This window comes from Dermacentor albipictus, chromosome 4 (assembly GCF_038994185.2).
Source record: "Dermacentor albipictus isolate Rhodes 1998 colony chromosome 4, USDA_Dalb.pri_finalv2, whole genome shotgun sequence".
Taxonomy (NCBI): Eukaryota; Metazoa; Arthropoda; class Arachnida; order Ixodida; family Ixodidae; genus Dermacentor; species Dermacentor albipictus.
The window spans coordinates 155,524,362-155,548,254 of record NC_091824.1 but is presented as its reverse complement, the minus strand read 5'-3'; the positions used below and the strand labels follow the sequence as shown (position 1 = coordinate 155,548,254).

The 23,893-nt window shown below is 42.0% G+C and overlaps 1 protein-coding gene across 3 annotated transcripts; it reads right to left on the bottom strand.

The window, feature by feature from the left end:
- Positions 1 to 759: 759 nt before the first annotated feature.
- LOC135903781 (vacuolar protein sorting-associated protein 26C) lies at positions 760 to 23,743 on the bottom strand. Of its 3 annotated transcripts, none has more exons than XM_065434170.1 (8): positions 23,591 to 23,743; positions 19,967 to 20,260; positions 17,462 to 17,542; positions 16,957 to 17,031; positions 13,903 to 13,983; positions 11,796 to 11,892; positions 6,863 to 6,988; positions 760 to 847 (listed from the first exon to the last, which is right to left on the bottom strand). In XM_065434170.1, the coding sequence occupies exons 1-8, from the start codon at positions 23,642 to 23,644 to the stop codon at positions 765 to 767; spliced, it is 891 nt and encodes a 296-aa protein (XP_065290242.1). In that variant the 5' UTR covers positions 23,645 to 23,743; the 3' UTR covers positions 760 to 764. The 3 variants fall into 3 exon arrangements, with proteins under 3 accessions (XP_065290242.1, XP_065290243.1, XP_065290241.1); XM_065434171.1 differs by lacking the exon at positions 760 to 847 and adding an exon at positions 3,238 to 3,263; XM_065434169.2 differs by lacking the exon at positions 760 to 847 and adding an exon at positions 3,379 to 3,627.
- Positions 23,744 to 23,893: the final 150 nt, after the last annotated feature.

Sequence of the window (23,893 nt, the reverse complement as noted above, 5' to 3'; positions counted from 1 at the left end):
CGGCCGGGGTAATAACAATGTTCTACTGTATTAACTCACAGGTATGAACATAATTTCAGAAAAATATTTTTGGTAAGACATGCTCATATTTATTTGTTCAGCATTCACAGATTAAAATAATTTATGTAGACATTTTAACATTGCAAAACTATAGTTATGCATTGGGGCAACAGGAAGGTATCTGGGGCTCTTCAGATATATCTAACTACGATATAGTTGTACATATAACTTGCACCAAACATTTTACGCCACAGGGCGAACTTCTAAGGAAAAAAGATATGTCTTTCACAGTTTCAAGATTCACAGCTTTGCTATACCCAGCAGCTCCATCAGATATCACATTGTAGTGATGGTGAAGAACACAGTACAGCAAAACTATGAATCATGAAACAAACTTTTTATTGGGCAAACCTGTTTGTGGCCACAAAAGCAAGTGACACTCGAAGCACAACGATAGCAACGAGCATAGTCTGCAATCATCGGAATATGATGTGCGGGTCAAGCACGCTGGCTTTTATACATGGCTCATCAAAAGTTCCAGCGTAATCGCTAGTGCTTGTGTGCCTTCCAGAAAGTACTACACAATTCATGTCGCACGTACCATCAGACAACACAAGGTTCGTTGACAACAGGCTTGGCAGATAGATAACTCTAGTAAGTTCCAAATCACGCAGGCATGTATGGCACTGAGCCATACCATTAAGTTATTAGTGAGTGAAACATAGTCCCTGAGAAAAGGATAAATAAGTACACATGTCAGTATATTAAAATCTAGTTAGCTTTATTGGGTAGTTCTCGGTCATTAGGTGATCATCTTCGAACACCACCACAATGTTGACTTCAAACTCTAGAAGAGTAAAAAAGAAAAAAGACAGAGCATAAGGTCAGTGGCTAATTTCACACTCCTTTCTATTGCCTTTGGCACCTGCTAGGCGAAGACCATAGCACAGACCCTCAAGCAGCAGACCATGGGGGAGTGGTTGTGCACAACATTGCCTCCCAGATACAGTGCACAAGCTCCCACTCACGGAGGCATGGCACTGTGACAGTTGCCTGCTGCGTGGATGAAGACAACAAATGCTGTTTTGAGACTTGCATGTGACAAAAAAAAAAAAAAATCCAGGCAGAACTAATCTATGAGGACTATCCATATATGCAAATAGCTAAAATGCGTCGTGTATGAGCTTGTAGTGCCATCTGCACTCCTCTCTCGTGCTTCCCTCTGCACACGCAGCACTGCTGTGAAGGGTGTACCCACTGAATGGTGGGTACACCATATTCAATATGTAATATTTCAGTTTCTTTTAATACGATATTCAGTGGGTAACATATGAATGGCACACATTTTAGACTGCACTACCTTTGGAATTGACCCACGTTTTTGATGGGATAGCAAGATAGCTAGAAAGAATGCTATTCAAATTGATACACTAATGTGCTCTGCCTGAGTAGCCTATAAACTTACCTCTTCTGAGAACATAATCGCCACCACAACTGGCTGGTTTGAACTGACTGCTGTCGGTTGCCTCCACAGTTTGGTGGCCTACATTTTGTTATGAACTGCACAATACAATCGGCATAAAGTGTGACATGGCGGGTGCTGATCTTGTAGGTCACGCCGCATTCGACCCTTTGGTATTGCTTGCTGTGTTATTGGGCACACGAACCAAACTATGCCTAGAAGTCACCGCAAGCAGTGTTGGAGGGTCATGTTTCCATGTCGCTTAAAAGGGACTGAAAACTGGCCAGGATGTGTTGCGGTACATTGATAGAAATAATATGACCATGATTTATAGTAGGGGTGTGTAAATATTCGAAAAGCACAAATGTTATCGAATATTATATTTTTAATGTTCACATTCGATTTGAAAAATAGATATCTGGAAATGTAATATTCAGTTGTACATGAATATGCAGATCTTGCTGACTATGCGGGAGCAAACACAGTTCTTAGCATTTGTTTATGCTTAGTCTAAGAATATTGGGGCGATGTTGTGCTGAATTTTGTGATAATTTCGTGTTGCTAGCAAAATTTCACCTGCAAAGCACACTTAGCCACTAAACGTCTCAACTTTACGGGAAAGCCAGCTTCTCAGTAGCGAGGGGCACGGGTGCAAAAACTGCATTTTTTTTTTTTTTTGCAGCGCCATTTTCAATTTTGAGCTTGTTCTTGACAACAAGTACGATAAGTGACAACTGGCGCAGGGTCAAGTGGCTCCGCGTTTACGGCCACCTGATGCGGTATAATAAGGCACAGGCTGGTGAGGACAGCTAGTGGGAATTACTAAATTTTTTAACTTGACATGAGCCAAATGCACAATGTTTTAGTATAACGGCTTACAATTCTAGTTTTCTAGGTGACAAAGCAATTTCAATGTTCCTACATAGCAAATTAACCCAACTTGCTGATAAATTCATGTGGATATCATTATTTGATATTCGAAGTTATTCGAAATTTTGCTGTTTGCACATCCCTAATTTATAGTGACAAAATCCAGTATACTGCTCAGGATTCAGGTAGGAATTACAATTTTAAATTGCCAAAGGCAGTCTCAAAGATCGGTAAGTGGTGCAAATTGCCGGTCAAGCCTTGATACTTCTGATGTAGTATGTGAGACTATTGTAAGACGGCTATTATTAGGTACTGCATACTTTCACTTAAAATTGCAGTTCATACTATATTATTAGGCTTTTGCACTTTATTCCATGTGTATTACGAAGTAAACAAAGGCCATGCTAACGAGTAGTGCATGCATCCCTCAATGCATGGCGATGCACATCGTTGCTGTTGTACACGCACAAAATCCTGAACACGCACGCAAGCTAAAATTCTTTGTTCCAGCTCGCTCATGTCTTTGAGAGACGTCATGGTTCGGAAATCAAAAGCGCATGTGTGGCTATGGCAACACGCTGCACTGCTTATCACATGTAAAATTATCATAGCACTTTCGAGAACTTGGCTTGGCTAAAAGACACCCTTGACTTGTTTGATAACAAAAGTTGCTGGACAGAAAATCACAAAAGCACTTAGCTTTTATTGGAGAAATAATTTAAGTTTCGGAAAACTTAACTCGCAGGAACATCAGCTTGATAAACAACATAATGCGTTCTACAGCTACAGCCAACATTTACAGATGTTATTATCTATAAACGTTGGCTATGACTGCATTTGTTGTCTGCCTCCCACGAATGCCGATGCATGGCCATATTGGGCTCACCCATCAGTGTTTCCAGTAAGCTTCCAGTGAATGACTACATCCTCACTGCAAGTAAAAAATTATGATATAAAATGCTGCATGGCATTTTTCTGCGTTACCACTGCATGATTCAACAGTGACCAGTAAGCTTCCCACTGCACTAAAAAAAATAGGTAACATAGAAAATTGGGTGTCAGTCCCTCTAAGGCAGAATTTGGAAATTTGCTGAGTAATCTGTTAAGCTTTCTCCCTAGTACACCAAGCTATATCAACACTTGAGGTGGCAGCAAAGAACCTCCAATGCTGTAGCTGAGCTACAGAACCAAAAGGAGGCACAGAATGTGCACCATCATGCATTTCTTTTCACCACGCCTGTGTCTTGCAGCCAAGGCAATAACAGGTTTGCAGAATAATGTGCCAGTCCTTGAAACTGGAATATAAAATATATATCTTGGGTGAAGCAACAGTACAAGAGATTTCACCATAGTGTGTACTTGCCAGGTGTTTCAGCGACAATTATCTCATATCATTAAGAATTTGAGACAAAATTATATTTGCTTGTTACAAGTGATAGCAGTAACAGCCATCAAAATAATGTGAGTGATAATCACAAATGTTATCAATTTTTACTAGTTCAAAACATCAGAGGGCATGCTGCAATTGCAAAATTCAAGTCAGTCAATAGGTACAAGCATACCCATTTGCTAGAAACCTTTTGCCTACTGCCACTTTCGAAAATTATGGATTCAAAATATATCAGGCCTTTGGTAGGGAGCATGTTTCAACTGTCAAATTGAAATCAGCCAGCCACTATCCAAAGTAATACACCAACTTGTTGGAAACATTGTGTGCCTAGTACCAGTTCTGGGAAATTGACTCAGAATGTACGGTGAAACGCAGTGCTTGGCGGAAGCAAGAGCTTCTTTAGCATGCACCAAAACATTGTTACACAAGTGTTTTTGCATTGTTCTCATAGTGGACTGCAGTCGCGGCTGCTTGGAGTTGAACCTTTGATTTTGTCCTTGGCAGCAGAATGCCACAGCCACTGAGCCATCATGGCTGGTGAAACAAGGCAGACTTTAAGAAAGAGGCTGCAAGAAAAACTGGACGGAAGAATGACCGCGCCACCTTGATGGGCTGTGTTGCCCATACATTCCCGTCTTTTAAGAAGGCCAAAGTTTTCTGAAATTTCACATTGCTATGACATAATGCAGCAAAACACCTTAGTACAGTCAAATCTTCTAACAAAGCCACACACGGCAAAAATCATTTTCCGTTTATCCAGTATTCATTATAAGCTATATGTCTTTTGCATGCCAATATCAACAAGAAACATTTTATGTTTGCTTCATAATATCTGATAATTTTTATATATGTGTTCATTATATGTACTATTAGATTTTGGCTCAATAGAAACAGACACCTCCTCTGATGGCAGGTTTGCAGGTCTACTCCCAAGATGACGCATGTGCACATGGGTGTCGGCACACGTGTGTGAAAAAAAAAGTGCTTTTGCATGGGCAGCCATCAGCGGTCTTCCTCTAGAGTTTTATCAGAGTCCTTCAATGCTTTTCTGGTCACGAAACTCCACCCGCAGTTTTATACAGGGACAGAAGCTGCCGCTAAGGTCACTGCTGTTAGCGTGGGGGCATTCAGTGTCCGCGCGCCCCACACTGGGCTGAAACTGCTGTACCAGTTCGAAGCAATTGTTTATCTTTCATCAAACAGCTGACATTCTACTACCACTCATATTTCACCTTGCATGTGCGCGTGAAACAGTTACTTTCGCTTACCTTTGCAAGATAACAAGGCTATGATGGAGGCAGTCATGCCGACGCAGCAATATTGAACGTATACGTCATTGCAGCGCAGTTCTTTATCTCAGGCAGAGGGGCATGAGATTATTTATTTAAGAATAGGTCGTTTGCTTGGGTTTCTGACACTGTGCAAGCCTAATAAACTCGCCAACTAGTACTCGCAAATTTAAGCCTCGCAGCAAGACTTGAAGCAACGCCGATCGCGCTAACTATTTGCAATGAGACCGTTTACGCCGCGGGAGTTTGCCGCTGTCGCATTACAAAACAGAAAAACTGCTAGTTTCCTATGTTTGCAGTTTATAAAAGCTAACTAAATTCACTCTGCTGCAACCTATTGCAGGGAGCGTCGACAACATTTAAAAGCGGGAACGACAAAGCTTTCGCAAGGCAACGTCTGTGTGTCGCATGAGTACACACTGATCTCTAACTTAACCTTAACTCCGAGTTTGCAACCACCGTCTGTTCATTTCCAACATGTAACCTTGACAAGTTCATGTTACATAGGCATTACACAAACAAAAGTGCGTGTCACTTCACGTTGCGCAGCTACGCAAGGCCGCCCGTGCAGCTCAATTTCTTGCATTGCTTGCGCTTTCACAAATGTCTCGCCTTCTGGGACGAGTCCCGCTATCACCTCCACTTCAGTTTGGCATGCTTCATAATGATAGCATGTGTCTCTTGGATGGACTACGCTTGAATGGCGTGAGTGAAACGAAGCCACGTTTCATGCTACAAGCCTAAACAAAAATAAGTGTACCCGTTCACAAGCATGATGCTGCTGCACTGCCGATTTATTCAGAATGTGAACCACATAACATGGGGAAAAATATCTCACAACCTGTCAAGCTGAGGAGACACTAATGCTCATTGCGTCGTAAGCTTCAGTATAATGGCACATTTAATTACATATGTTTGTGAACATGACACTGTTGTGCAAAAAAAATTACTGTAAACAAGGCAGGAATGCAAAATACATCATATGATGGAAAGCATCTCAAGAAACAGCAAGCTGCAAAGTAGTTCTAATGAGGTAGTTTAAAAATAGAAAAATGAACATGGCTGACATAACAGCGAAGGAAAAGAGGCAAAAGCATTTTTTCACCATTACCTATCGCATTGAGAAAAAGCAGTGAAATAAAAACAAACTATTGCGTGTTTGCATGGCTGAAACCGCTAAGAAAACAATTCAGCACATATAACTTTCTTGCCCCCACCAGCTTGGCATGTTGTGCTCTTACTTGCCCATGTAAGTTTGTTCTTTTTTCTTGTGAAGTGCAGACGGCATCTGAGAAGAAAAAAAATGCACAATTTCTGCCCTGGTGCCTAGTACACTGGCAGCCCTTCGAACAGCCAAGGAACGGTTCCGGGTAAGGACACAGCGTCTCCTTTCACAACGAACTTATCGCTTCGAACAACATCCGCGGTGTCAAAATCTTTCGCAACACTCCGACGTGTTGAGAGTCGAAGGTAAAGCCGCCAGCTTCCTGTCGCGGTATTGGACGTTTCCACTTCACCCACTCATCGGCATCACAAGGCAAACAAAATAGCGATACCTTTTCGCTCGTACCCTCTGTACCCAAAGCGATGAAGCGGTACAGATCAACAAATTATCTCTTGAAATGAGGAAAACCGGCTGCCGATGCCACCGGACTACTTGGGCGCCCAGCCATAGAATAAAGAACCGATTGACGCAGCGTGCAGCTTTTGTCTAGCCCCCACCGTGCTCCTAGCGCTGCCGCATGGCAGCTGTGGCAACATAGCAAGCTCTCCCATAGTGTTACAGTGGAGTTTCGTGACCAGAAAAGCAGTGTAGGACTCAGGTTTTATCTAGCAGCAAGTTCTCCTCACCTATCTTGAAGTTGTTGGTGATGAGTGTAGGGCAGGTGAAGAGCCTTGGAAAAACCATGTAGATAGGGATGTCGATGCCTCGACACACATCACCCTCCCCAATCTGGATGTTCTGGATCTCAGTGGCTGCACACACCAATTTGCAAAACATTCTTTGTATTGTTATTTATTACGAAACATACGCTATCAAACTGAACTAGCTGACTTTTATCCTCTTACAGTAAATTACTGTATAGTTTCACAAGCGGTACAAAATACTTTCAACAAGAAGGCATATCACAGCAGGGCATCAGTAATAATGGTAAGTTCCACAAGCAGCAACTGAAGGCTCCCAGACTGACTGCTCATGGCTTGGATTGGAAGGAAGTTATGTGATGGTGCTGTTCACACTGGCACTGATATACTTAAAGGGCCTCTCACCATTCCCCATTGAAAATTTTGGTTATACAATGCACCCTGTAAAGGGTTATTTAGTTGGGCATTCAACAATATTGCAAACGCTATAGCAAGATCTATGGCAAGAATTTTTAAAAAATTGATTCTTTATTGAAAGGGGTAAGAGAAATCGAAATGTCGCATCACCAGGCTGCCAGCAAGTGAGCTTTATGGCCAACACAACCACACTCTCCCCTTTGCCTTGACTACTGTCCTCAAGCGACATTCCTTCCCTGCTTTCTCTCATACTGTAGCAGAGAAAATCTCTCACAATTACGTTATGAACATCCCCCCACCCTTCTTGTGTGTGTGTATGTGAGTGACGTTGATTCTCTGGCAGGAAGTGGAGCTCCCTCAAGAGGAAGGGCACACAAGCTGTCATTTGAAATTTCAGCCCTTTCTTGCACCAGGCACAGGTTTGATAGTTTGCAGACACAATCGTCAGCACATGATCTTTGCACAGTGCTTGTCTGCTTGCAATGCCCTAACCTGGTGAGGGGCCCTTTAAGTGGAGAGGACTGAAGAGGCCCAGTTGAGCTCAGTGCAAGGAACCACGGCCACATAACATGCCTCCATGTCCAGTTCAGTAGTGATTACATTAATCTGGAAATTTTTGTGACAGTTGATAGTGGTGTCCAACATGATCACTGAAAAAGCGTAAATTCGAACTTGGCATTCTGGTACTTGCCAAGCAGTACTTCCTGAGCTCAAGATTATGCTTAGGTGTAGGTAACTTGACTGGATTTTATGTCGAAAGGAATTGGTCCTTTACAAGCTGGTTCATCCTGCACCTTCTTGTGGCTAGGATAGGTAATACCTGTGCCACACGGGCACAAAAAATGGCACTAACTTGCTAATGCCTTAAATTTTAATGTCATTCGTTGGGTGCCACGGACATGCTTAGTGCCATTAAAACTTAATGCCATTTGCAGTGTAGTGCATACTCTTAACTCTTGTTCCCACTGCCTCCACATGCTAATGATACTAGATGAATTTGTAGCAAAAAACAATATATTCTACACTTTATCTTAAAAAGAGCTTTTTTTTTTCAGGGCATAGTGTGTTCTCACAACCATCACAACTCACTTGCCCATCAAATGCATCGAAAGATTTGGCTTCAAACAGTTTACGGATGGGTGCAAATATCACATTCCAGAAGTTAGGTAAAAGTTAGACGTAAAATATGCCTACTGCTTTTCATGCCATTTCTTAAAATGTTTGCTCCCTAAATATTTTTTTATTGTATTATGATTGGCAAAACCGTTTCACTATAGCTGTCGTCATCATGACGTTTAATGCCATTAAGTAGTCAAACCCACTTATAACAATACCAGTTTTAACAAATATTGTTTATAACAATGAGAAGCCGCTGCACCGTCAACTTTTGTATGTTTTCCATGGTTAAATAACCCGTTTACTATAATGCCCCGATGCCATATTAGTGGTTATAACGAAGTCTGGCTGCAGGGTGTCCAAGCCTAAATGTAGTGAAATGCGAAATCCTTGAAAAGAAAACGAGAAATTCAAGCCGCTGCACGATGGGCTGCTGCTTCGACAGCTGCTGCGCGCTCATTTTCCAGCCATCTCCGCGTGGCTCTCTCCCGTCGTCCTTCCACCCTCCGAAACAGAAATGGACCACGTCAACTGCTCCGCAAGCAGATTGCTTGCATGTTGCTCGCTGGCTCCTCATTCAGTGCAGTTCCCCGCCGTTTTTCAACTTCGCCTGACACGCCGTTGAAACAGAAAATGGCTGATCTGTCTGCTGATCATCAGCAAGGCACGCCATTGCCGGTGAAAAGAAAGCGCACAGCTATAGATTTGAAAACTAAGTGCTTCTAATTGATGAGACTATCGTCGCGAATGTGCTTGCATCGGATAGCGACAAAGACGGCAGCGATGACGCGGTAGGGCAGGCTGCCTCAACGTTGTCCTCACAGGAGTCCCGGCATCATTCAGTTTCTCCGGGGCTTTGTTTTCGCAAGGAACCTTCCACTGCACTACGTGGAGCACTTGGATGCCTTGGAGAAGGATGTTGGCAAGCTTCACGTAAAGCATGCATGGCTCACGCACATGCATAGGCTTTTTTCGTGCAAGCCAGTGAGAAGTACGTGGCGAGATGCTTGTGGCGATCTCTCCTCAGCGTTTCTTCTGGATTTCTCAAGCTGACAGGCTGCCATGGCAGCCTTCTTGCAATTTTTAAAAGGACATTTTTGGGGTTAACAAAGTGATGCCTCGGCGGTGCTTGCATATCGCTTGCCACCCATGACACCTCTTTGCAGTTGTTATAGCAGTGCCATTCTTTAATGCCGACAGCCGCAGCTTGTTATGCGCGATCAGAGCGCCCAGAAAGCAGTTGAACGAGTGAACACAATTAGCAGCCGGGCGGAGGAAGGTGGTGGGGAGGGGCACTGGCCTCCTTGCCTATATAGTTTTCTCATATCAGCTCTGCCATCCCCCTATTTTGATTTTTTCGTGCAACCCGGTTATAACAATTATTATTTATAACAATGGAATTTTCGTGGCACTTGAATATTGTTATAAGTGGGTTGGACTGTATGTGCATATAGCAGTGACCAAAATATAACGCCATTAAGAAATTTAAGGCCTTGCACTTTTAATGGCATTAACCTTGCCCGTGTGGTATGGGTATAAATAAGAGTGATAGTACTGTCGTGACTGTGTTCCAACATAGGTTAGCTCAGTGCCTTTCTCAAGCACAATTCCACTTTTAATTTCGTAGAGAGAAACTTGCCACAAGTTATTCAGATGCCTGTTGCTGGTGGCTAATTTTTCTGAGCCAATATTAATCCGGACATGTTTTTATGTCACATGTTAAAACCTCAAGAGAGGGGGTTAACTGAGGGGCCCGATTTTTATTAGTCATATCATAAGAAGCCAACAAACACTGACACCAAGGACAACATAGGGGAAATTGCATGTGCTTAATAAATGAAATAAAGAAACGATAAATTATTGGAAATTAAAGTGGATGAAAAAACAACTTGCCACAGGTGGGAACCGAACCCACAACCTTCGCATTTCGCGTGCGATGCTCTACCAATTGAGCTACCGCGGCGCCGTTTTCCCATCCACTTTCTTGGGTATTTATGTGTCCTAGTAGAACCCTGGGAGTGTTAGCCAGTGTTAGCCTTCGTGAAATGCGAAGGTTGTGGGTTCGGTTCCCACCAGCGGCAAGTTGTTTTTTCATCCACTTTAATTTCCATTAATTATCGTTTCTTTATTTCATTTATTAAGCACAAGAAATTTCCCCTATGTTGTCCTTGGTGTCAGTGTTGGCTTCTTATAACATGACTAATAATAATCGGGCCCCTCGGTTAACCCCCTCTCTTCTCGTTATTACATAACCAGGGTCTCGAATCCGGCAACATTGATGCCTTCAGGTAGCATATGTGTGTTTATTGACCAGTTGCCTTCACCCTAAAAATATCACGTTCTCATGACGCCTGCGGCAAAAAAGACGTTTCACGTCCACCACCAAGGTCTGCGAGTGGTGGCACTGGCTAACACTCCCAGGGTTCTACTAGGACACATAAATACCCAAGAAAGTGGATGGGAAAACGGCGCCACGGTAGCTCAATTGGTAGAGCATCGCACGCGAAATGTGAAGGTTGTGGGTTTGGTTCCCACCTGCGGCAAGTTGTTTTTTCATCCACTTTAATTTCCATTAATTTATCATTTCTTTATTTCATTTATTAGGCACAAGTAATTTCCCCTATGTTGTTCTTGGTGTCAGTGTTTGTTGGCTTCTTGTATGTTAAAACCGTGTTGCTTAAGAAGGGCTGTCACATTCAGGATTCTACTTATTTCATTGTAAGAGTAAAACTGGTAGCAGTCCAAACCCTTGATGGCCACAAGATGCCTTCGTGTGTTGCAGTATTAAATGACCCATTGACTGGCCCTTCAAACGTGTAGAAGCCATAAAAAGAAATGCAGATTTGACAAGTTTGACCTGACTTGACTAAATGATGAAAAAAAAAACTATTTTATAAGTTATGCGCAGCTGGTGCCTAGCAATAGCAAGCATGATGTCATCCAGCGTATGCATACAGCCACAAATTTCACCTGCATAGACAAAATCAAGTCAATGCAAAAACAGAACATCAGCATAGCACTCACCGCCATAGCAAGTAATGCAAAAGAAACAATCGCTGTGTCATTCACATCAATGCACATGTGCATGAACATTTGAACATTTCAATCACTTTTGTGAAAGAGCCGTACATAGTGTTATCAAATAAAATACTAGTTGGTTGTGAGATTCTTGATGCATGAGTCTTACCAGCTTGATAGAAATGGGAAACAAATAAAAGATGCGGACACCTCAAATGCAGGAAAGTGTGTGGTGTCTGCATCTTCTTTCTGTGACCAGTTTCAATTGTGCTGGTACTATGAATCTAGACTTCATGAAATTAATGCATTGACATGACGCCACTTCAGTGAATTTGCATATTCTAAAGGCAAGTTCAAAGGAGCATACCATCACGGGCGTAGCCCTCGGCGCAGCCGCATGTCTCCACCCTCACCAACTGGAGTTCGATGGAGCGGATGGCAGAGTCGCAGTTTTCCACTGATAGCTGGTGACAAAAGGACATCCAGCAGGGAAATGGTGATTCCTTCAACAAAGGCTGTTCTCTTAACAGGTCAGAGGGTGATATATTCTAGGCACTTCTCAAATACTGTCATATTGTTGAATTCGCCATCCCGTAAGCTCCAATTGGCCCAAAAGAGTGCTAAACCTCTCTAATTGAATTAACCTTTTCAAATGCTATTTACCCAATTGCGTACACCATGATAGTGCATAAACAGCAAAAACATTGATGAAAGTATGATATTTAAAATGTGTCACATACATATTGAAACGCATATGATCGGAATTGTGGGGATAGGGGGTTGGGAGATCATTTGTTTTCTTACAAGCAGCAACAGCCTGTAGATGGCACGTGTGAGTTGCCCCAAAAACTGTGTGAACACACACACACACGTGCATGAAATGTGTTAACGCGGACTTCCCACTCCGGTTCAAGCCACTGTAGGGAGAAGTGTACTCCTCACTCTACAATTGTTATTCCTCACTCTACCATTGTACATGGTGGTATTCTCTATGTTGCAAGCATTAATGTACAAGAATTATATTGGTACGAATGCCACCCTACATTTCTGAGTGACTTCCCAGCACCACAAGCGCGTATAGGCACTGGTGATGTGGTTAGAGCATCAGGACAATGCTCTCTTTGACGGGAGGCTAATGCTACATCTTAATCATACCAAAAAGAAAAATGAAGCGAGCAACATAAGCAGCAACCACCAACCACCAGCCTGCGGGTGAAGATGAAGTTGATGCATCGGCTAACTAAACGTAGTGTCAGCCTTTATCGCACCATGATCCTGTCTCTATTTCTATTGAGTTTCAACAATATGTGATTATGAACGCTGCAGTAGTAGTAAATGGTAAGCATTGTTACAAAGGTTTATCAGTACAGATTGAAGTGCTCTACCCTTTCTTTTTTAGGAATGATCACAACGTGAGGTACAGTACAACTCACTACTGTGTAGAGCACGCTAGCAACCTGATGCGGTGTATGCACTAAAGGTTGCTAGGTTTGAGATAGTGGCTCAAGAGCATGCACAGCCTAATAGACACGCAGAACTACAAGGGATGCTTTTCGCTAGCAGTGATATTAATAAGCACCTTAATTTAACCAGACATGTAGTCAGCCAAGTGGCATACCAAGTGGTGTAACAAATCATACATGCTTTCAGCTTGTGCCCGTAATTCCATTACCCCGTGGCACAGTCAGACAGCAACCCCAGGCCATGTGCACACCCGAAAGTATGAGGGCACTTAGCAACATTACCATTCGTTAAAAGTAATGTGAGCAGATCTACAACTCTATTATGCTGCACATGCTCCAGTTTGCACTATTGCATAGCCAGCAAGCGCCTCTAGGCATCACCCTGGAAACTGGAGCAGGCCACTTGTGTGCTCTACACAGAAGTGAACCACACTGTACTTGCACATGCTAAAACAGTCTAATGCTCGGCAATACTGTGTGTGTGCTTCACATGAACTATGATGTGTATAGCATTCAGTGGTGGTGTGCTGATATCACAAAAGGTATGTGGCAGCAATGGTGTGCGAGGGCACTTGTAAGAACATGCATAGCTTCAGTTGTAGGTGACAGAAATAAACTTCAAAATCTTCATTGCACTCACATAAAAATTAAGACTGTACAGTTGACCAATTGATCAATCGAGCATTTTAATCCATACAGCTGCTGATCAATGGCATTGCAGCCGAAGTTCGATATAATGGATATGGATACAACAAAGTAGTTCTAAAAATTCTCTTGCAAGTATTAGCATGTAAGGAATGCATGCTTATAATGAATATCAGATATAACGAAGGTATTCTTGTATCAAATGCAACCGCTATATAGAGAATTGACTCTCAGTTCAGCATTAATGGGTTAGAACATGTTACAAAACGGACACACTATGGTCAGTGTTATCCAGACCTCAATGCAGAAAGGAAGGTTGCTTTGTTTCTCATGGATAACACCAAGAGGAAAAAGAAAGTTTCTTACCACTCCAGTGAAGGGCTTGGTGATGCAGCAGCAAGTGCTGTCAATCCGTCCTTTGATGAGGAACCGAGGCACTCTCGAGTGCTGCGCAATGCAATCAACAGAGATCATCTCCAGCCTTCTTCCAGCACCGCATGTTGCACCTGCTCAGCCCGTCGGTATGACAAGGCATGGCATGCACAGGATTGATCACAGAAACGGCATGGTGCAAATGTATCCAGAGTTCAAATGTCAAATACACCTGGTTCCACTCTGAGTGATTTCGTCGTAACATGGGATGTCTTGGCACAGTGCTGACTTTGCTTTCTAGAAGTCTGCTCCCTTTGTATCCAATGTGTTTCATTGAGTATTTGCATAATCTTCCTGACGTTTGTCTTTTTTTTTTGCGTTAAATGAATGTCCATATCCTTAGTTCCTTACAATGAATATGAGATATAATCATCAGCGTGCCCTATATAATTTACTATAACACATGTTTCTACGAACCAGTTTCTGTTCTGGTGACCAGGAAGTGATTGCGTCAAAACTACATGATACATTGGCTCATTCCATTTCTGTGACTGCTGTGGTTCACACACAAGCATAGCCAGGATGGCTCACAGTACTATTGTTTAATTTACTTATGAGCCATGTCATCATATCTCGCCTTACCGTTAAACAACATCAGCACATTTTTTCACCGTGCCTTGATGTCGCCGCAGTGTCAATTACGTCACGTCCAGTATTTTAGGACAAAGTTTAGTATCAAATAAGAATATGTGGTAATTAAGTGTTTCAGAGCATTTATGCTTGCCAAGTGTCATTCTTTGACATGCGAGATGTGTGTCATAGAACTTCTACAATTGTGTAACTCCAAAACATGCGCCAGCCCTCCTTTAAAGGGACACGAAGGAGCAACATCAAACCTTTTTAGATTGGTAATTTATCCTTTCGAATTCTATTTGCATTCCTTTGACAGAGAAAGGTTGATCATTAACAAAGAACATTATGGCAAAACTTTGCCATTTTGAATTTCGCTCCATAATGTCTGCACCGATAGACAAGTGTGAAATTTCAAATTTCAAAGCATTTTCTTGTACTTGAGCCGCTTCTACATTGGAAAAGTTCTTTAAGCTTGCTTGGTTGTCTTTTGTCAATTGTTCTTTACTGTCAATACAGTTGTTCTTTACCGATAAACGTATGACTAGACCTGTGTAGGGGCTTTCAAAATCTGTGACATTATGGCAAGCTGGTACAGGAACTCCTAGGAAGCATTGCGACCAGTCTTTCTTTTCTGTGGCTTTCCTGGTTTACTGAGCCTACTCTCATGGTAAAAGTGGCTGCCTTGCTGTCACAGGAGTGTAATTCCCTATTTAACATTCCTTTTTAATATTCCTTTAGGCAGTAGTCATTGATGAATACCAGCATTTTATTCAAGTGTGAAGTACACACTATAAAAGGTCTGAACAACAGTTCACTTGATTCTTTTATCACAAAAAGGTGACATGTGACCCATAACATGCATATTAATAACCACGTTTATGAAACTTCATTCAGTTCTCACTTCTTTTTGGACACACACTCCCCTGTACATGCTCACTCTTGCAATGACACTGACTTTCCTACACAGCTGAATTGCCTAGTGGTTGAGCTGACTGAATATTCAACGAAGAATGAAAGAAGTGATAATTATGGGATTTCTTGTGCCAAAACCACGATCTGATTATGAGGCATGCTGTACTGGGAGACTCTGGGAATTTGGACCACCTGGGGTTCTTTAACGTGCTCCTAAATCTAACTACAAGGGTGTTTTCACATTTCGCCCTCATCAAAATGTGGCCACCATGGTCGGGATTTGATCCTGCGACCTGATGCTTAGCAGCCCAACAGCATAGCCACTAAGCAACCACGGTGGGTTATAAAGAAAGAAAGACTTGCATTATATTGCAAGCAGGGTCCCGATATTTATTTATTTATTTATTTAACAATACTGTCAACCCCCTTGCGAGGGTCCTTACAGAGAGGGTTATGAAAAAAATACATATAAAAGAAAAGAACATGTGCAATAATCACAAACACAGAATACATCGAAATCAAGCGGCGCATTCGCACAGATAGTCATCCAGAGATTTTTTGAATTGGGACAAATCAGTATGTTCCACTACACACATCGGTAACTTGTTCCACATTTCAATCACATCGGGGAAGAAGGAGTGCCTGAATGTATTAGTGTGAGTGGTATAAGCCTGGATAGACCGGTTATGGTTGGTTCTGGAGCTCCGTTTACCAGGTGCGAGTATGTATGTTTCCTTCCTAATATTTATTTGGCCTTGAAGTATCTGGAATAATAATTTCAATCGATGTTTTTGTCTACGCGTTTCTAGCAGGTCCAGTTTAGAAAAACTGAGCATTTCTGTGACTGAATCAGTCCTTCGATATCGGGAGCATATAAAGCGCACTGCGTACCTCTGAATTTTTTCTAGTTGTTTCTTCAAATAACCTTGATGAGGGCTCCATACCTCTGACGCGTACTCAAGAAGTGGCCTTACAAAAGTTGCAGTTGCATATAATGCAGGGTTTTCACTGAGCTAATAATTTTACAAGGGGAAAAAAATTATTTTATTTGTTCACTATATATTCTGATACCTGTAGCAGATGACTATCATTGTTGTAAGATTTCGGCCAGCAACGGAGAGGCAGAGAAGGGTTGTTGGCTAGACAGTGTAGTGGCAGAAATGAGTTTAACGTCCCGAGGCGACATGGGGGTTATGAGAGACGTCATAGTGGAGGGCTTCGGAATAATTTTGACCAACTGGGGTTATTTAACATGTACCTAAATCTATGTACACAAGTGTTTTCACATTTTGCCCAAATCATTGTAGCGGCAGGAATACAGGCAAGTAGAGCTCGTCACTAATTTGCTCTTGTCCCCTGCCCCCCAATTAACTGTGCCATTCTACAGCCACTGACAAGTTCAGCTATGAAATTCATCCTGCTCTATTCATCATATTCTTCTTGAATGCTTAGTGTTCCAGTACAAAACTAAGTACTACAATACCTCACAGCAATTGCACTTACATCTCGAACATTCTGTAGTGACTCTGGTGTTATGTTGATGTTAACTGGAACTGGTGTTGCCTTCTCGGCGCCTTCCTGCAAAGAACAGCAATGACGAAGCATGTGTTTGCACTCTTGTACTTTGCATGCTCCTCCAGATATGGCCAACTAAATATTTAATTGAATCGAAATTATAAAAAAACAGACCTAGACATCTTTAGTATGTCACCAATCTCACAAAGCAGTTAACAACATGACAACCACAATGAATCTTTCATAGTGTCCTCATTTTGCCTTATGGAAAATTTTGAATTGATGAACCTTGCTAAAACCAATCGGTCCTTGAACTGGGCCTGAGCATGTACATATTCACATTATGTTGATCAGAAACTGATAGCTTGCAACATGGTTGCCACTGCTTCATTGATACAGGAAAGGAAATCTGATATCCCTTAGTATAAACAAGATTAGAATGCTGGAAAAAAACTCAACTAAGCAACCGCCTTCCACACAGAGCAATGCTTACCTGCAACTCAACAATGAACTCAAGTGTTTTCTGAACATCCTTGCTGAGCAGTGATCTCTTCATCTCACATCGCAAGAGGTACTGCAAAAGGAACATTCAAGTTTGCAAGAATGCAACAGAGTGGTGGGAGACTTTCACTTTTACCAAATCACAGTAACAGAACTCTGTCTATGTTTTCTTCAGCTGCATGCTTAATCTAGACATTCTCAATACAAAAGCAAATCACATTTGGTAGATTGGTACGGGAGCCAAAGCAAAAGACAGTCAACTTCTTTCGAGCAAGAGCAAGTTTGTGCCAACATACTCTTTGATAGAAGTTTCAAAGTTTCTGTGTATGTCATTGTAACTGCTGTCACTATATATTATGTATACATGTACTATGCTCTGTCTCACCAATACCGTGCAATGCAGTGAAGGCTAGGGCTGGTATCAACCAATCAGAAACAAGAACCGGCTGTGTGTTCTGAGATGGTAGGATGGCTTGCCCTTTGTGTGCGGCTGATCCTTCACTGAAGCTTCTATTTAGTCGGTATTACATGAAGGGTGATCAGAGGCATGTAATGGAGGAGCCCTTCTGATTTTCTATTAGGGTTGGCAGACATGACCCATAGCACTCACATTGTTGGTGAGATGAAGAATAGAAATCATTGCCGAAAAAAAAAAGGTACACAAGATCCAAGGACACAAAACAGTACTGACATCAAGAATAAATGTGAAGCATGAAATAATGTAACTTTTGTGAAGTGAATGGTTAAGTAGAGATCGTATGCTGTACTGTTTATATTTATAACAAGTAATATAGAATGTTTCTAATGGCAAGATGTAAGAGTGAAAGCAAACCAAAACCCGGTGGCAAATACCCAGTGACATTACATATACATACCCTCTGGCATTACAATGTGACAAGAGCAGTCAATGGCCATCTGGGTGTACATTGTAAGAAGCATGGTTGATGGCTTAAATTCGAAAAATGTGATGTGTTGGCAAAAAACAGCAACCACATTACCCGGGAAGTAATTGATGCTGATAGAATATCAGCATTGAAGGAGAAATGTATCAGTGTGCCATCTGTTTTTCTATCGACAAGGAAATTACATATTTATCTGCTAACCTATGACCAGACGCATTTAACGCATGCATGCCATGCATCACTGGGTAAGGATGACCAACTCCTGCGTCCTTTATATGTTTTTCATGTTTTTTATGCCTTTGACGACTCACTCTAGCATATTTAAATGTTTGCCTGTCGCTACAATAAATCAGTTGATAGACAGTGCAGCATGTCATTTTCCATGTGCCTTCACCTGTGTTCGTGTCTTCGATGCTGTTCCCACCTGAAAATGAACAACCAACTAGCCAATGCGTTCACTAATTAATTCAACATAGCCATTTCTACCCGCAATATGTACAGCATGTCTCAGCTAAAAGTAACCAAGGTTTTAATACAACAGAGTGTGCCAGTGGGCTGAAACAAACTCAGTGGTATCGAGAATCGCGCAGCCTAGTCTGTGGTATTTTCTTCGTTTTGCACAGTCAATGAATTAGTATGAACTAATTACCTAGCTTTTAAAATATTAGCTTCAACAAGAAACTGTCGACATGAAAGTTGCAGATCATATTTAAAAACAGCCAACTGAAGTGTTTGCAACTAAGTACCTTCGATGGAGCTTCTTGTGCTTGCCCTTAAAGAAAGCCAGCTAAACACAAGGACACCCGCATAATAGCGCCACTATTTCAGTGCCCTTAGACAACCAATCAGGAAACTATATCCGCTTATCCCTCCAGCACTGTCTGGGAGAGAGCTTGGCGTTTGCGGTGTCAGTAAAGAATGCGCCAGGAAATGCTAATGCATCATGAAAAGCAAGTGGGTGCCATTTACATCATAAGCAAAGCCTGGCCCACATGGAGCCTTTATGCATGGTCATTGGCACATGAAGCACGCAGAGTAAATGCCTATGATGGCACCACTTGGGCGGCACAGCACTGCACATTTCTCATGCAAAAAAGCTCCATGCGGGCCAGGCTTAAATTGTGAGTTCAAAGAACAGAACATGACTTTATTTCCTATTTGCAAAGATAGCAGATAGGACATTAGGCTACAAAATGTAAGATGAAATAAAACAAAAAGCAAACCATGCAGTAATTAGGCAAAAACAAAATACAAAGGAGCAACGACATTCAGTTCTTCAGTTTCACTGCTGCCTTAGGGCAACTTCTTGCTGTGCAATTCCTTGCACAGCTCAACTTCCCAATAAATGTGCCTAACAACAGTGCAAAGCAGTTCTACTTCAACATATCTACACTGTAATCCACAACAGTCATGCCGTCTGACATGCAGCAAGATGCACAAGCAGCAGGGGCCTACCCACTCCAGAGTGCACATTCGAATGCAATACATTTCACACCAGCAAGTTTATATACACAGCACTTCTGCAGCTTGGAAGCTGCACTATGAACCACATCACAGAGGGACACATATGCTGTCACGAAACATGAGCACCACACCTGGATGTTGATAAAGACTCCATGGTAAGTCTCGTACAATGTTCGGCCTGGTCGAGGTCTCAGGGGAAGTTCGAAGGGCAGTTCGGTGCGGCCAGCGGGCAGACGGCCAGCTTTAGCTATCTCGAGCGAGTAGCCAATAAGCTGTACGGGCTTGGCGGACGAGTAGAATGCCTCGAAGATGCCGACATTTTTGGCACTGAGTTGCATGCTGGCAGTGCCCTCGAGCCACAACGTAAGGCCCTCATGCTTGGTCTCAGTCTTGCTTTCCACTATCACAACTCCAGCCACTGTCTCCTGAAAGAGATTGACAACCTCAGTGCGAAGACACTGTAAAGTGTGACAGAAACAGCAGAGAGAAGCGACAGACATGTAGTGCCTTGCGTCTAGCACCTTGAGGTTTTGCATCTGCATTATGATGCAGTTGATATGACCTTGCAGGGTATTTGTCTGCTTTATAGTGTTTACATGGTTTTATGGGGCATGCTAAGAAGGCATTTTGTGGGCTTTTACGTGTACACACATAGGCCTATAATAAGCAACTGGCGCTTGTATCTGAGTCATCAGCAGCATAACTGGCCTTAGCTTTCGGACCTTCGGTGACGTTCACAGCCACCTGCGTGCCATTACGCTACTGTGTACAGTGTGATAGTGTACCCACAAAACGCATGCTTTAGCCTCAAATGCATGGACATACCTTTGTGTGCAATGGAATACGGATCTAGTGCATACCGCGGGGCCACGAAGAGGAAGATGGTGGAGGATGTCTTAGACTCTAGTTCAAAATTATTTTCTTAGTGATATGCCGGTAAAGAAAACTTTCAGATTGCTTTTGAAACTGCGTGAGGCGCTATGCGAATGATCTCACTTCATCCTCGAGCGTCGGTGAGTAAAACGGCCACTTCTTGATACATTTTCTTCGGCTACACCCTTTCCCCTTCCCCCAACGCCGAGTAGCAGGTCAGAACATTGGTTCAGGCCGACCTCTCAGCTTTTCTATCATAATAATCTTTTTCTTCAACCGAAGCACATTTCTTCGCGTGTGGACCATAAGTTCAAGGTTGGTGTGCCATTTTGCTGAACCAACTTATATAATTATTCTCTCTCGTTCTCTTCGGCTACATTTCTGTACACACACCATTTACGCAGTGCTGTTACCCAGCCACTAACACCATAGCCACTACGGAACACTTCCGTAGTGCTTTACTTTGTTTTTATTTTTGCGCGCACTATATTTATTTATTTATTTATTACAAATACTTTTAGAGCCTGAGGGCATTACAGAAAGGAGTGGTTAATACATATACAAGTGTGCAATAATACAATTTATGAAAATTCAAGTTAACAAAATAAGTAATCTTCAATAGCACTTCTGAACTTAGTGTTGATAATGGCAGCGATGGATGCAGGAAGGTGGTTCCATTCTGCGCTGGTTTTGGGAATGAAAGAATAATTATATAAGTTGGTTCGGCAAAATGGCACACCAACCTTGAACTTATGGTCCACACGCAAAGAAATGTGCGTCGGTTGAAGAGAAAGATCGCTTTTGACAGTTCATTTTGATGATATATTTTGTGAAAGAGGCAGAGACAAAGAAATTTACGACGTAAAGACATGTCACGCAGGTTTAGTGTGTTCTTCATAGTGGATACAGAAGCGTAGCGGGAATAATTTGATAGAATGAACCGGGCTGCACGATTCTGAACAGATTCAAGGGAACGGATTGGTATGGATTGACTGGGGTCCCAGATGTTGGATGCATATTCTAGTTTTGGACGGACTAAAGTTTTATAAAGAATTTTGAGGAAGACGGTGCTTTGGAACAGTTACGGCGCAGGTAGCCAGGAGTGCGGTTATTATTGCGGGATACGTAATCAACGTGCATGTTCCAGGATAGGTCGTTAATAATATTAATGCCAAGGTATTTGTAGGAGTTAACAGGATTCAAGGGGGCCCCTTTAAGGTAATAACTGTGGTTTGTACTGTGAGGCCGCAGGGTTATTCTCATGGTTTTACATTTATTAACGTTTAATTGCATAAGCCATTTGTCACACCATAGAGATAATTGATCGAGATCTTTTTGGATGTTTAGTGAATCAGAAAAATTTGTTATTTTGTTGTAAATTATGCAGTCATCTGCAAAAAGCTTGATTGATGAAGAAACAATACTGTCAGGAAGATCATTTATATATACAAGAAACAACAAAGGGCCCAGTACAGACCCCTGTGGTACGCCGGACGTAACAGAAGAAAGAGCAGAAGAATAATTGTTAGCAGTTACGTATTGAGTACGGTTTGAAAGAAAGTCTTTAATCCAGTTAAATATGCTAGTCTCGATATGAAGTTTACTAAGCTTGAAAAGGAGTAAGTCATGAGGTACTGAGTCAAATACCTTTGCGAAATCGAGAAAAATGCAGTCTATGTCGAAACCAAGGTCAGTAGCTATAAATAGATCATTAGTAAACGTTAATAGTTGGGTCTCACACGAAAGCATTTCCCCAAATCCATGTTGAGAATTATTATAAAAAGAATTGTTCTCCAAAAATTCAATTAGCTGCGAATGTATGATGTGTTCTATCATTTTGCATGGTATGCTAGTCAGTGAGATCGGATGATAGTTATCTGCTGAATGAGCATAACCCGATTTGAAGATAGGGACCACCTTCCAGTCGCTGGGTAATGTGGAACACTGTAACGTTTGTTCAAAAAGTTTTGAGAGTATGATTGCTGAGTACACTGTGGTTATTTTTAGCATCTTTGAGTTGAGTAGGTCAGCACCAGCGGAAGAGGAGATCTTCAGATTGTCAATGAGCTTGGTAACGCCAACCCAATCTTTAACAATGGGATCCATAGGGGGAAAGTTTTGGTCAGGTAAACGGGGTAATAATGCAGGAGCAGCTGTATTGAAGACAGAAACAAATGCATTGTTTAAGACTGTGCAAGACTGGCTAAGAGGAAGGATAGTGTCGTCGCTATCAGATAACTGTATGAGTCGTGTTATTGAACCACTGACAATGCACCAAAATTTGCGACGGTTTGTTCGAAGTATCGATGGCAGGGTGTTGTTAAAAAAAATCTTTTGCGCACTGAATCGCAGCAGTATATTCTTTAAGAACTCGCTGATGTGCTGCCCAATGATCAGTATTGCTAGTTCGCTTTCCGCGACGGAACATTCTTTACTTTTTATTTGATAAGCGCTTTAACGAAGAGTTGAACCATGGTGACCGAGAATTGTAGATGATTTCCTTTTTCGGAATATATCGTTCAACGGGATGTAGAATCTTTTCTTTATACATGGTCCAGTTTTCTTCTATGGAATGTTTGCCGAAGTTGCTGATATAGCCTTCTGTAAAGAATTCTAACTCAGGTATTATTGAACTTGTATCAGCTCTGTTATAAACTCGTATCTTTATATGTTTTCGCACTTCTGTATCGTGTTTTTAAGGTAAAGTGAATCAATGAATGGTCACTTATTCGTGGGAGGTAAGTTAACTCAGAAACTCTGGGATTATATAATGCGAGTACTATAGGTGCGTAGCAAAGCGACTAGCCAAGGGAAAGGCGGAAGAATGCAAATGCAGCCACACGCTGAGCGTCCTGTAATGCGGCTAGTTCATACATACTTACGCCTTCGTGGTACACCTTATTCACTTTCTTCAGCCGAATGTCCAACGTAGTCATGATGGGAACAAGCAGTTTCACTCTGTGGGCGTGAGCACGGAAACACTGCAGACACTTCAGACGAGACGCCAACAGCTGGATGTGCTTGGCTTTGGCATGGCTTTGGTATGTCTTTGTGTGGAACAAACGTGACAATGAAAGATGCATTCATTTATATTTTTTTCTCCAGCATGTTGTATGTTTGCTCAATAATTTAAATAAAAGATGCACAAAAATAATATCGCCAACCAACTCTATGAGCATAGCAAA